The sequence below is a fragment of the Trachypithecus francoisi genome, unplaced genomic scaffold (assembly GCF_009764315.1).
Source record: "Trachypithecus francoisi isolate TF-2019V2 unplaced genomic scaffold, Tfra_2.0 Lachesis_group21, whole genome shotgun sequence".
NCBI classification, from domain to species: Eukaryota; Metazoa; Chordata; class Mammalia; order Primates; family Cercopithecidae; genus Trachypithecus; species Trachypithecus francoisi.
This window is the reverse complement of record NW_022681467.1, coordinates 58,648,019-58,661,236: the sequence shown is the minus strand read 5'-3', so window position 1 is coordinate 58,661,236 and position 13,218 is coordinate 58,648,019. Positions and strand designations below refer to the sequence as shown.

The 13,218-nt window shown below is 64.0% G+C and overlaps 1 protein-coding gene across 1 annotated transcript in view; it reads right to left on the bottom strand.

The window, feature by feature from the left end:
• COL9A3 (collagen type IX alpha 3 chain) overlaps window positions 1-13,218 on the bottom strand; it is a 27,788-nt gene extending 14,570 nt beyond the window's left edge. The window contains exons 1-19 of the mRNA XM_033187024.1: window positions 12,435-13,218; window positions 11,943-12,011; window positions 10,646-10,681; window positions 9,934-10,005; window positions 9,228-9,281; window positions 8,005-8,040; window positions 7,698-7,721; window positions 7,418-7,471; window positions 7,056-7,109; window positions 6,479-6,520; window positions 4,509-4,565; window positions 4,007-4,060; window positions 3,289-3,342; window positions 2,922-2,975; window positions 2,374-2,427; window positions 1,953-2,006; window positions 1,262-1,315; window positions 403-456; window positions 244-297 (exon numbers count right to left, since the gene is read on the bottom strand). Coding sequence (XP_033042915.1) covers window positions 244-297; window positions 403-456; window positions 1,262-1,315; window positions 1,953-2,006; window positions 2,374-2,427; window positions 2,922-2,975; window positions 3,289-3,342; window positions 4,007-4,060; window positions 4,509-4,565; window positions 6,479-6,520; window positions 7,056-7,109; window positions 7,418-7,471; window positions 7,698-7,721; window positions 8,005-8,040; window positions 9,228-9,281; window positions 9,934-10,005; window positions 10,646-10,681; window positions 11,943-12,011; window positions 12,435-12,512 — 1,008 coding nt within the window. The 5' untranslated portion in view covers window positions 12,513-13,218. The remainder of the gene's footprint in view (window positions 1-243; window positions 298-402; window positions 457-1,261; window positions 1,316-1,952; window positions 2,007-2,373; window positions 2,428-2,921; window positions 2,976-3,288; window positions 3,343-4,006; window positions 4,061-4,508; window positions 4,566-6,478; window positions 6,521-7,055; window positions 7,110-7,417; window positions 7,472-7,697; window positions 7,722-8,004; window positions 8,041-9,227; window positions 9,282-9,933; window positions 10,006-10,645; window positions 10,682-11,942; window positions 12,012-12,434) is intronic.

The window sequence follows — 13,218 nt, the reverse complement described above, 5'->3', positions numbered from 1 at the left end:
CAGGGATGGCCATAAACATGTTCACACATGTCCCATGTACATATGAATAAGCACACATATGCAAACCCACCGGCACAGCACCCACTGGGAGCCAGGGGTTGTGCCAGGCCCTGATGGACACAGGCCCCAGAACCCCTCACAGGGAGCCAGTCCTACAGCGGCCAACCCACCCAGCCCAACAGGGGCCCCTGGGCAGGCAGAAGCTGTGGTGCCCCAGGCTGGCCCCACCCACCAGGCACTCACCGGCAGCCCATTGGGGCCCTTCTCTCCCGGAGCACCGTTGAGACCAGCCTCTCCCTGTGAGGACAAAGATTGGGGTGGGGAAGGGGAGGCTGAGGCCTCAGAAGGCTGAACTCCTCTCCAGTCCCCTCCCTCTCATCACACCCTGAGCCCCATGCCAACCTTCTGGCCATCGAGTCCTGGCACGCCATTCCAGCCGTCCTTGCCCGGCATGCCCTGGGAACAAGGGATGCGTAAGGCCCATTGGGCAGGCGGCCCCCACTCCCTTCCTCTACAGTCCCGCCCTGGGGGCAGCCTCCTTCCCCATCAACCTAAAACTGTGTCTGCCCCCAAACCCTGGCAGTTGTCTGGTTTCATGATCGAGGTGGCCTGTGGCAACCAGTGCTGCCTTGGTGACCACACAGGCGAGGGGTGCAGGGGGTGGCAGAGGCAGTGCTGAAGCAGCGCTGACGCCCGAGGCCTCGTCCACGAGGCACATCATGGTACCCTAAGGGAAGTTCGGTTCTGGCCCATTTTACGGTGGAAAAACTGAGGCTTGGGAGCCAGGACTTAGGCCAGGCCTGCCTCGTCCACCCTGGACTGGTTTTGAAATCAGGACACAGCCAAGTGCTGGGTGTCCCAAGAGAGGGCACCGCTCCAGGGGTAGAGGCAACATGAGGGGCTGGAAGGGAGCTCCAGTCTGGGCTGAGGGTGGGCACACAGTAGGAAGGAAAGTGCCTGCACGGGTGCCTGGGACCCCAGGAGTAGCCACCTCTGCCCACTGGTGCTGCCCACCCACCCTTACTTCCCGTGTCCTCCATGCAGGCAAACCCAGCCTGAGGGCCCTACTCCTGCACACTCGTGAGGCTCTGGGCAAAAGAGAAATGTGCAGGGCAGTGGGGCTGTTCAACCGTTAACCCGGATTTCAAGATGGCCACAGCAGAGGGCACTGAGCTCCATCCCTTCTGAGTGCGGTCTCTGCCTGTACGTAGCCAGCACCCAGGGGAGGAGCATTCTCTGGGGAGTAGCCACATGCACTCACCGGCTCCCCACTTGGCCCGGCCACTCCGGGGATTCCCTTGGGACCAGGTCTGCCCTAGAGGACACACAAGTGACAGAGGCAGTGGCAGTCTCTTCCCAGATGGCCTCACGCATTCCCCGGCCAGCTGCTCGGGGACACCAAGGAGCTGTGGGGGGCAGTGGCAGGGGCCATCCCTGACCACCACCCTGGGGCCTGTGGGTGCGCGGAGAAAACTGTGTTTGGATCCATGGATGCTGCAGCACGGCTCCGTGGCTCCCTGCTGCTCCGGCTGCGAGGGCTCGGTCGAGAGAGGTGTGGAGGTTGACCAGTTTGGGGACGGTCACTTCAGTTCCACTCCTGGAACGCTTGACTTTCCTTATGTCTCTGGACTTTCCTTATGTTCACTTGCTCAACCCAAAGAGCCGTTTCTCTGGGGGCAGGATCCAAGCCCTGGAGCCTGGTCCCTCCACCCGGCCCACTGGCTGCTCTGCAGGGGGCCACAGAGCTCCCATGCGGCTCTGGGAGAACGGCTGGGGCCAGGGAGAGAGCTGGGGCCCTCCAGGGCCAGGCTCACCCCCATGCACCCCCAGGCCCAACCAGGGTGGCCCCTCACAGTCTCACTCCCAAGTGTGCCCCATCCCCAGCACGAGTCAGGAGGGAAATTGGGTTCTTCCACATAAGGACCCAGGGAACCAAGTTCCTTCTCACTTACGAGGTCACCCTTGGGGCCGCGGAACCCTTCTGGGCCCCTCTCGCCTCGGTCACCCTGGAAATGATAAGGTGGGACAGGGACAGAGTTAACACCACGGAGATGGTCAGAGTGGGATGGGGGCCCTCCAGGCCTGAGCAGGGGACAGCCCTCCAGGAGTGGTCAGAGATGGCTGGAGGTGCCACAGGGACAATGGTGACCTCTCATTCCACATCCAGAACCAGAAAGGAGGTGAATGTCCCACGAAGAATGGATTCCATTGGTAAGCACCCACTACTCATGCCACAAGCCCTCCCAGGGTGTCCAGGGAACAGCTCAGCCACAGAAGGGGGGCCCCAGTGGGGCTGGGGGCATCTGGGAGGAGCACAGGGAAAGGGGAGAGAGGCCATGAGGCACGGGGCCCACCGTCCACGGACACACGTACCGCTTTCCCAGGCGCTCCTGGGATCCCAGGCGGCCCTCGGAACCCGATGGGACCCTGCAGAGAGAGGGGATCCGGGGTCATCTTGTCTGAGGCCTAGCTGGCATCCCCCCAGTGCTCCCTCAGGGGAGGCCCAGACACAAGCAGCCCTTCCTCTAGGGCTCCCCAGCAAGTTCCCCCAAGATGCCACCTGATCGTCTCCAAATCCCTCCTGCCCCTTGCTCTGGCCTAAGCCACAACAGCCCTCACAGCAGCCTGGGACTGCGTGCTGGTGTCAGCGAGCAGTTCATCAGCCCTCGCCCAGGCACACGTGCGAACAGCCCCCACAGCAGCCTGGGACTGCGTGCGGGTGTCAGTGATTGCTGACTGTCAGCCCAGGCACACGCGAGAACAGGGGCCCAGAGCAAGGCCTGCGCCACAGCGGCGGCGGCCAGAGCCAGGGTGCCGGCTGCTTCAGAGCGTCACTCATGGGGCCCATCTGAAGTCTGGAGGTGTGGACAGCCAGGCCCCCAGCCACCTGGCCGGCCCCCACTAGGGGCTGCAGGACTTACCCTGTCCCCAGGGGGCCCGAGTGGCCCTGGCAGTCCTTGTAATCCCCGGGGCCCCTGCGGGAGAGGCACAGTTGCAGAGACTAGGGCTTCACCTCCACCCCGGGGAGTACCCAGGGCCTCGGCCCTCGGGGTACCCCTGGGAGCCCTGGTGTCTTCCATGAGCCCTCAGCCTCAGCTCAGGTCCCCCAGAGGTAGGGGGCACCAGCCTTGAAATCAGCAGCCTTGGCAGAGGTGAGACCCCCAGCCAGGTCGCGCTCCTGTGCCTGGGTATTGGCCAAATGCTCCCCAGCCTGAGATGGCCCCTCGGGGGTAGATATGTGCAGGGCTGAGTTCCCATCCCACCAGCCTTACCCCTTCCTAGCCTCACCTGCAGCCCCACGCTGCCCGGGAGGCCGGCGGGCCCAGGGGGGCCAGGGTCGCCCTGAAACAGAGGGGACAGGGTGGTCAGTGGCCCAGTCTGGCTCTCCTTGCACCTTTCGCTGCCTCCAGTCACCCTAGTCAAGCCCAAGCAGCTGGGGGTGTTGCCCCCTTCACAGTTGTCCTTGGAGGCTCTGTGAAGGGGTCACTTGCCCACAGCTCCGGAGCAGTCCTGCGAGTCTCGGTGGCCTCGCCCTGCGGGGCTGGGTCCGTGGTCACCGTTCCCATAAACCCTTCAGCCCTGTCCAGGCCCCTCCTCATGGCCAAGCAGAGACCCCTCTGATGTGCACCTGGTGTCTCCTCATCTGATCACTCCAGTCATGCTAAAGGCCATCCCAGACCTGGTCCCCTGGCCTGCACGTGACGATGGACACCCTCCATGGATAGCAGCCACAGGTGAGGGAACGCTACAGCCTAAAGAAAGTCATCCTCACAGACGCCTCTTGCCCTGGCCACAGACACAAACCAGGGAGCTTCCACAGCCAGGCCAGGCAGGAGGGATCTGTCCAGGGACCCTGCCCAAATCGCGCAGCTCTGGCCAGCCAGGCCCCCAGAAGACGGGCACAGCAGGTGCCAGCACAGGCACACCCATGAGACAGCCCCTCTCTCCTGCCTGAGCCCAGCCCCCAGGCCCCAGCCCCTCCCCAGCTGCTGTGCGGTAGCTTTACCTTCTCGCCGTCCTTGCCGACTTCCCCCTGCTCGCCTTTGTAGCCAGTGGGTCCCTGAAAGCAAACATGGGGTCACTGCCCACCCCACCCCCGGACACCCCCCTCCCTGGCAACACTGAAGTGAGGTCAGCCCAGGGCCCGCCACACGGCAGTGCAGGACTGTGGGCCTGGGCCCTTACGGGGAAACCGAGGCCTGAGAGGCGCTGGGACCCACCTGAGGGTGCTCTGCGGTCAGAAGCGGGCCAGGGCTGGGGGGTGGGTGGGGGCTTGAGGCTAGCTCTCCCCCACAGTCTCTCTCTGATGCCCATTACTAGTCCCACCCTGGCCACATCAGCTTGTCACTGGGGTGCTGAAGGCGGGACAGGGAGGCTGGACTGGCTTTCTTCCTGGGGCAACCCTGGAACCAGGGCCCGGCTTTCTGGACCTGCCACCCCCACAGCCCCATGGGAGCCCAGCTGCCTCCTGCCCAGCACAGGGCAGTGCTTGGGTCCCAGTGACTCACCTTGAACCCCGGCATTCCAGGGGGCCCTGGAGGACCTGGTGGGCAGATACTTGGGCACTGGCAGAAAACAGAGCAGTCAGACCCCTCCCAGCCAAACAGAGCAGGACCCTCCGACGCAGAAGTCAGCACCCACGGGACCCCAGGAGGCCACTCCGCACGGGTGACGGGACCCCAGGAGGCCACCCCGCACGGGTGACGGGACCCCAGGAGGCCACCCCGCACGGGTGACGGGACCCCAGGAGGCCACTCCGCATGGGTGACGGGACCCCAGGAGGCCACTCCGCCCCGGTGACAGCACCAGGACAGGACACAGACAGAGTCTCCTTCAGCACTGGCCAAGCGCAGCGGAGGCTGCATAGAGCAGCCGGCTCGGATTTCTCAGCCCCACGGCAGACACTGGGTTTCAAAGCAGCCATTCAGCACAGCACAGCAGTCGGCTCTGCAGGGAGCCTTGCAGCAGCCTTAGGTCGGGGGCTGTCCTCAGCACAGGAATGTGCTTGGCACGGGGCTTTTAGGAGGGACACCATGAGCCCAGGCAACAGGCCTGATGCTCAGGAAACCCAGGGCTGCTTCTAGATTATCCCACAGCTGCAATGGGCAGGCTGGGCCAAGGGTTCAGACCCGTATCTTCAGCCCCCGCCCCACTCATCCCATGGTCAGGGGCCCAATCACACACCACATTCTGGAAGGTTCCCTAAAGCCTCCCTTCTGAGACACAGGCTGGCCAGGCACCCAGGTCCCGGGGTGGGGTGAGGAGAGAGGCTGGTAGACAGCCACCGGTGGCCAGGTCAGAGTGGGCCGAGCTTTTCCCTTCAAAACTATCAAACCTTTCTATGGAAACAAGGCACTGACTGCCAAACAGAGGAGAGACAGATCCGTGGCCTCCCAAGCCCATTTTCTTTCCTCTTCACTTTTTTTTTTTTTTTTTTTTGAGACAGAGTCTCGCTCTGCCGCCCAGGCTGGAGTGCTGTGGCCGGATCTCAGCTCACTGCAAGCTCCGCCTCCCGGGTTCACGCCATTCTCCTGCCTCAGCCTCCTGAGTAGCTGGGACTACAGGCGCCCACCACCTCGCCCGGCTAATTTTTTTTGTATTTTTTAGTAGAGACGGGGTTTCACCGTGTTAGCCAGGATGGTCTCGATCTCCTGACCTCGTGATCCGCCCATCTCGGCCTCCCAAAGTGCTGGGATTACAGGCTTGAGCCACCGCGCCCGGCCTTTCCTCTTCACTTTTTAAAAAATTTTTTTTGAGACAGGGTTTAGCTTGGTTGCTCAGGCTGGAGTGCAGTGGCTTGATCACAGCACACTGCAACCTCTGCCTCCTGGGCTCAAGTGATCCTCCCATCACAGCCACCTAAGTAGCTAGGACAACAGGCATGCCACCACGTCTGGCTACTTTAAACATTTTTTGTAGAGACAAAGATCTCACTATGTTGCCCAGGCTGGTCTCAAACTCCTGAGCTGAAGCAATCCTCCTGTCTTGGCCTCCCAAAGTGCTGGGATTACAGGCGTGAGCCACTGTGCCTGGCCTGAACCTGTTTTCTTTTCAGGCGATTGACATGGTTCAAAGATCAAGATAAAGGTGGGCCTCAGACTCCAGTCCCGAATGCAGCGAGGGACTATTCTGTCGCCATCTGTGGCCAAGGGTGCCCTCTGCGGATGACGCAGGGGAGCTCGAGGGCTCTGTAACATGATTATGATTCATTACATTTGCACAGCGCCATGCGCCTGGTGGCTTCGTGAGGGACAGTGCAGGTCTAGGCGGTGGCGAGGAGGGTGGGAAGCGGGAGGGGGAGGTCCCAGCCAGGCTCTCTGCCAGGTTGTATCTGAGCTGTCTGCACTGAGCTCTCATTCCCAGGGAGTGTTCAGGCCCTGCCTTCTTGCCAGGATGGACGAGTCCCTCTCCAGGCCAGACCCCGCCCCCCAAGGTAGGCACCTCCCAGCGCCCTTCATATATGGCTGCAAGTGCCTACCTGAAGGTCAGTGGCGCCTTCAGGGAGGACTCCTGGGTGTCCCTAAGACACAAAGAGACAGCTGACATTCTCCTGCCCTCCCTGTCCACCTGCACCCACCCAACCCATCCACCCACTCTCTGATGGACCACAATCTTCCCCATCTACCAGGGGACTTGGAGACCCTTCATCCCATCCCCCAAGTGGCCAGTGCTGGGTGCTGCTGGCCCACCCACAGGGCATGTGACAATGACAGAATCCACCTGTCCTTGGGGCAGGGTGGCCATGGGGACCTGAGCCCTGATCATCCCCAAGTTGGCTGGCCTAGCCATAGCCACTGCCCCCACCACTGACTGTTTCTGGGAGTGGCCAAGTTAGGGTTAGGAGATCTCGGAGGGCATGGAGCCTGGGGAGGGGGAAGGGGAAGGGGGGGGAGGGGGAGGGGGAGGGGGAAGGGGAGGGGGAGGGGGAGGGGGGGGGGGGGGGAGGGGGAGGGGGAGGGGGAAGGGGAGGGGGAGGGGGAGGGGGAAGGGGGAGGGCCCAACCCGGTGCCCTAGTCCATGCCCAGCACTTCTTAGAGCCTTTGCCCAGTACTTACAGGGGGTCCGGGAGGTCCTGGGGGGCCAGGGAGGCCGGGGAGTCCAGAAGGTCCCTGGAGAGAGGCTATTTCTTAGAGTGGTACGACTTAGACTGGGACCAGCCCCCACCTAAGTGAGGTGCCTGGCTTCTCCCAGGGAGGTGGACACGCCCAGCTCCCGCCAGCCCCCACTCCCACGCCTCTGCTGGTGTCTGCGTCCTGAGGTCGGGTCTGGATCATTGGCCAGGGCTTCTACCAACACCTACCAAGGTAGGGGTCGGAAAGAAAGGGAAAGGCGAAAGGGGAAGAGGGTCCCTGGCTGTTGAGTCTGGGGGTGGAGGCCACAGGTGAGCACTCTAAGGGGGTCTGGGACAGCCACTCACCGGGGGGCCGCGGAGGCCGATCCCACCTGGGGGGCCGCTCACTCCTGCCTCTCCCTGGAGGGAGGTAAAGAGAGGTGAGGAGGTCTGCACCTGGGAACCCCGAGGATCCCCACCCAGGGTCGGTGTGCCGCCTCCGAAGGGAGGGGGGCTCCAGGTATGGGGTGGTCAGATCACCGCCCCTGAGAAGCCCCACCCCCAGGCACGGTTTGGGACATCCCAGCCTGGCAGGCTCTGGGTACTTGCGTGCTTGCTCAGGGCCCCGAGGGCTGTCAGTACTCACGGGGGGTCCAGGGAGGCCTTTGCCCTGCAAAGCCAAACATGGGGTCAGAGCCTGCTGGGCACAACATGGGCTGTGCCTCACCCCTCCCTAAGATGGCCCAGGTGGGTCCCGGGGAAAGGGCGGTTCCAGCATGGGCATCTGGTCCCAGCCCAGAGAGGGCTCCAGGACTCTGTCCAGGCACCAGCCTCTGGAGAGGCTGCAGAGGAGAGGGCCAGGGATGGCCCCTGAGATTCCTGGATGCCATTTAGACCAGACTCTCCAGTTCCCCAAACTCCATGGAGAGGAGAAGACCACACTCCATACTCACCCCCAGCCCAGGCGGCCCCGGGGGTCCCAGACTTCCCTGTGGGAGGAAAGCAGGCATCTAGGTTGGGCTGGGCCTCTATTTGCAAACCCAATCCCCTCCCGCTGAAGTGGGACCCGCAACTCCAACTCCCAGGGCAACAGGGTCCAAGTCTGCACTTCGCAGAGGGGCAGGGCCTTCGAGCCCTCTTGACCTGGAGGGTCTTTGCCATCCTGGGGAGCTGCTGGAGACAGATGGCACCAGAGTCCCAGTGCCTGCTACAGAAAGGCGAAGGCGCGACCTGGGGCAGGTCTGAGATGCACAGAAGTGACCCCAGGTGCCCGTCTCCACCAGGAAGCCCTCCCGATAACCCACCCATGGAGCCTGCTGAATCCTCAGCCCCCGCCCACGTCGTCAGCAAGTCCCCGGAGCCTTGGGCAGCCAGGTCCTGTCTGCTCTCCAAACTCTCTGGACCCTGTCTGGCCCCTGCTGCTTGTCTCATTCCCTGGACGGCACACACGGGCCCTGCTCTAAGGCTGGAGGCCCCTCCTGAAAGCCTGGAGACGAGCCCACCCCACACCCCCGGGCACCACGGACTCGGCCGCCAGCAGCTACTATTTCCCTCCTGTTTTCAGCTCAGAATCCGCCTCATGCCTGACGAGCTCTCAAGGGGCCCACGGGCAGGGCTGTGTCCTTGTGTCCCCAGCCCAGCCTTCCTGCCCTCTGTGATGCTTTGAGTCTGGGGTCAGTGGCACCCGGTTGGCTGACTGCCGAAGAGAGAATGCTGGTTTCGGTTTTGTACTCAGAAGCCACGAGGGGAGAAAGGCACCCTTGGGCGGTGGTGCCGCTCAGTCAGGGTAAAAGATTCAGTGTCCAGCAGGCAGGCACAGGGGACTCTGCAGGCTGCGTGCCCAGGGGTCCCTGGTGGTGGTCCGCCCAGGTCCTTGGGGGCTGCAGGGACATTCTGAGGAGGCACCTGGGGTGGGTTCCCCCAAACCATCCCTCTTCTCCCTGCCATGGTCTGGATACCAGGACAACTCTGACCCTATGTGGGGGTGGGGCAGGGAGGCAGGCACAGGGGACTGGCCACGTGGCACCCTTCCCTTCTGCCCCTCCACCCCAGGCACGGGCAGGGCAGCTGTCCTTGGAACTACCAGCTCCTTGGCCTTGCGGACACAGAACAGCCAGAGGTGGCCGAGGGACTTCACTGCTGAACTGAAGCCACTGGGTTTTGCACAGGCACTTACCCGTTCCCCAGGGGCACCCTTGGGTCCAGGGGGTCCATCTCGCCCAGTCAGACCCTGGGGAAAGAGGCAGAGGGCGAGTTCGAGGGGCCGTATGGGAAGCACGTGCCACTCCCAGGCAAAAACGGAAGCATGGACCCTTCCCTTGGCGCGTCCAGAGGCACAGAAGACCCTTAGGTTGGCAGCCTCCTCTCCTGGCCCTGTCCACTGTCTACCTGCTGTGCCCAGAGGGCCTGGGAGGAGGGGGGCAGCCAGCAGGAAGCCAGCAACGGAGGCCCCTGCTGTAGTCAGGCCTCGGGGAACAACCCAGTAGGACCGGACAGCTCACTTCTCAGGCCTGGCTTCCCGAATAAAGCTCCAGTGGCCCTGGGGTCAGGCCTGGAGCCCATGATGACTGAGCGAGGCCAGCCTGGGGCTCACAGGGGCCCGGGCAGCAGTGGGCAGAGGGGCCTGACAATGGGCACTCGTTCCTGGACAAGCGAAGGCTGGCGGGACTTCCGACTCCACTGGGCTGGCTCTGTCCTCTGCCAGATGCTAGTGGCATCTGGGATAAAGGCCAAAGGACCCCTGTTGGGGACTTCTGGAGACTTCTCTCAGGACTGGGCTTCCCGCCTGAGCAGGCCCAGCTGGACAACAGCAATTAAGGCTGGACTCCTCCAGAGCCTCGGAGCGGGGAGTGGGGTATGGGGGGAGGGGCAGGCGCACTCACGTCCACACCCGGCAGTCCGGGCAGCCCGGCCTCTCCTGGTTTCCCCGGCTTTCCTGGGGCCCCCTTGGGTCCCTGTACAGGAGGAAAGGGCAGAGATGTGAGGGTGGGGTCTGGCTCCGAGCCCAGTCCTTCAGCAAGGAAGCAAAATGCTTTCCAATTCCCCCCACCTGGGTCCTCCCTGCCGTCTGGCAGACCCAGCTCAGCTGGGGCACGCATGTCCTGCTTGCCCACACCTTGCTGGCCCAGGAAGGCTGCCCGCCTCCTCCCTCAGTGGCATCTGTAAGATCTTCGTCTGGTCACCTCAGCCTCCCTGGCTAAGGGCCAGCAGGCACCTCTGTTGGACCCCCAGTGGGCCCAGACAGGACTCTGAGCCCCAGGACCCTCAATCCCTGGAGCTGGAGAAAGTGGGAGGGCTCCGTGCGACCTTGGGCCTGGGGGACCTGAAGGGCTGTACCAGCTCCGGCCCTGGCCTGCCTGGCACTGGTCCAAAGAAAGCTTCAAAGTCAGGCCCTGCCCAGAACATGCAGAGGGTGAGCCCACACACTCCCCTCCCGCCCCCTGGCTCCGGGCCTGCTCCGGGCCCTCTGAGGCCTCCCCTTAGGCAACCCGGGCTCCGGCAGGATGAGACAGGACATCAATGACCCCTCTGTTCCGAGTCCTCTCTTTCTCTCCAGACTGGAAAAAGGTTATCTCCCTAGCCAGGGACACTCACCGGGGGCCCAGGCAGACCTGGAGGACCAGTTTCTCCCTGTGAGGAAAGATACCCACATGTAACCCTGAAAATCAGAGGTCGCCCAAGAACCCCGCCTCAGGGAAAAGAGCAGTGCTGGCCTCCACATCAGCCCTGCAGGCCCAGCTCAAGCAGACAAAAGGCGTCCCTGAGCCCCCGATCCATACCTAGGGGGCGCCCTCCCATGTGTGGGGCAGCAGTAGGCAAAGGGGTGACCTGGAGAGAGGGGCTCAGCGCTTGCAGCCACAGGGCATTTGGGAACCACTTTGCAGGCGTGGGGACACAGCTCCCAGGAGTAATGGGAATGCATCACTAATCCCCCTCCATCAATGGCCTGGGGCTTTAGGAAGAAGGCCTGGGGGCTGGGAGGCCCCTCTGTTCCATCTGCTGCTAAGGGCAGCTTCCCCACAGTCTCCAGGAAGATCCCCCAGCTCCCCACCCTGTTGACGACCACCGGGTCTTTAACTGAGACGTCAAGACCAGGCTTCAGGTGGGAGCCCTGGGGTCCAGGTATCTGGCCCAGGAGGAGCCTTAGGGAGGCCAGGGCCGTGGGCCATGGGGGTTCAGGCCCACATGCCTGTCCTGAGCACAGCCCTGTGGCCGGGCAAGGAGGCTGTGGCCATTGAGGCCGAGCTGGGCGGGGGGCAGAGGGTGGGTCACGGGGGGCTCTTGGTACAGCCCTCCACAGCCCTCCATGGAGAACCACGCAGCGAGCACAGGCCCTGAGGGGACCCCTATCCTGGTAGTGGCCACATGGGAGGTTCACCCCAGACGGTCCCTCAGAGAGACACACAGCTGTAGAATTTCAGCTGCCCCCTCCTGCTGCTTGGTCCATACCAGGCCTGAGATACCCGTGAGGGACGCCATCTCTGGGACCGAGTCGGCTCCTGAGCCCCCTCCATGGCTGGCTCCAGAGCCCAGCAACCTCCAACAACACCCCCGGTCCCCAACCACCCGAGGGACATGCCCCTCCCCACTTCAGCCCAAGGGGCCAGAACCCAGAACACGGGGGCACAGGCCCCTCAGGGGACCCAGACACACATACCTCAGTGCTGGCATTCTGGGTCGAGGACCACCACGTGACACCCTCCACCCCTATCCACCAGCAATCCCCGCAGGGCCACCTCCATCCCATGAAGGCTCTGGCTGCCCCCTGATGTCACCCTGGCTCTGGGAGGTGGGGCCTGGTTTTCTCTCCATCAGGCTGGGGAGCTCAGGGAGGTGGGGGCCAGAGTCAGAACCCCAGAGCGCTCGGGGCCCTCCCCACCCCCAAACTCACGTCAATGCCGTCCTGGCCGGGCTTCCCCGGTGGCCCTGGGGGACCTGGAGGGCCTGGGAGTCCCACTTTCTGAAACGGAGAAAACTCATTAAGGAGCGCAGGTGCCCCAGGGGGCCTGACCCAGCATTCCCTCCTCCCGGGTCCCGAGCGGCTCCGGGGCCTGCTCTCCTCGGTGAGCCCCAAAGCCTCGGGCGGAGCCAGGCACCCCGGGCAGTGTGTCCCCCGCCTCCCTCGGGCCACGGGAACAAAGGCCTCCTTGTGCTCCCAGCAGAAGCGGCGGCGCCGGCCGACCAGGGCCAGCGAGGACCCATCGAGGACGCGGTCGGTCCGGGCTCATCCCGAGGCTCTGGCGACTCCGCACCCCGACGGCGACACACGGGCTGGGGGCGTCGAGGCTGCGCCGGGCACCCCGGAGTGGCGGGTTCGGGGCTGGGGCCGTCCCTGGGCCGCGCGGCTCCACGTCCAGCGTCAGAGCCCGGAGCTCACGCTCACCTGCCCCCCGGCGGCCGCCAGGAGCTCCCCGAGCAGGAGCAGGAGCAGGAGCGGGGCGAGCGCGGGCGGCCGGGCCATGGCTGCGCGGAGTCTGAACTGCGGCGGGGCTGGCAGCGGGCGGGCGGGCAGGCGGGGAGCGAGGTGGGCGGCCCCTTCCCTTTCCCCTTCCCCGCCCCCGCCTGCACAAGCCCCCCATTCAGCCGGGCCCACCTGGGCGGGGGGTTCTACCCGCCCCGCGCCACAGCCCAGCCCTCCAGGGTGAAAAAAAAAAAAAAAGACGCCAGGCGGGCGCCGCCTTCTCTCCGGCCGCGAGTTAAAATTATCCTGGGACTGGCGCGTTGCACACACGCAGCTTTGAGCAAGAGAGAAAGACGCTCTTTTCTCCCCTTGCTCTTCAACCCAAGTGTGGGGGAGGAGGCGTGCGGCGCTGAAGGGCTCCCTTCAGGAAGGGGCAGGGGGGACCCGCGAGTTTCCGAAGCCGCAGACCCCTCTCCAGTCGCTGGAGCGGACCCAGGCAGCCCAAGGCCCAGGAAGACCCCGGGGAGGGCGAATCCTCGGTATCAGGGCCGGGTCAGTGCCCACTGCAGCCCTGGTTCCTGCTCTGGGGTCACTGTCCAGGGCTGCCTGCTGGGCTGGGAGCACCCCCACTGCGGCCCCTCACCTGTGGACCTGGACAGGCCGGGTGGTCAGGCCACGTCAGCTGCCACTGCCTAAGACAAGACTCCAATCCCAGACTCCCGGGAGCAAGCGCAAACCGATGACCCTGGCCCAGGGGAAGGGTGCC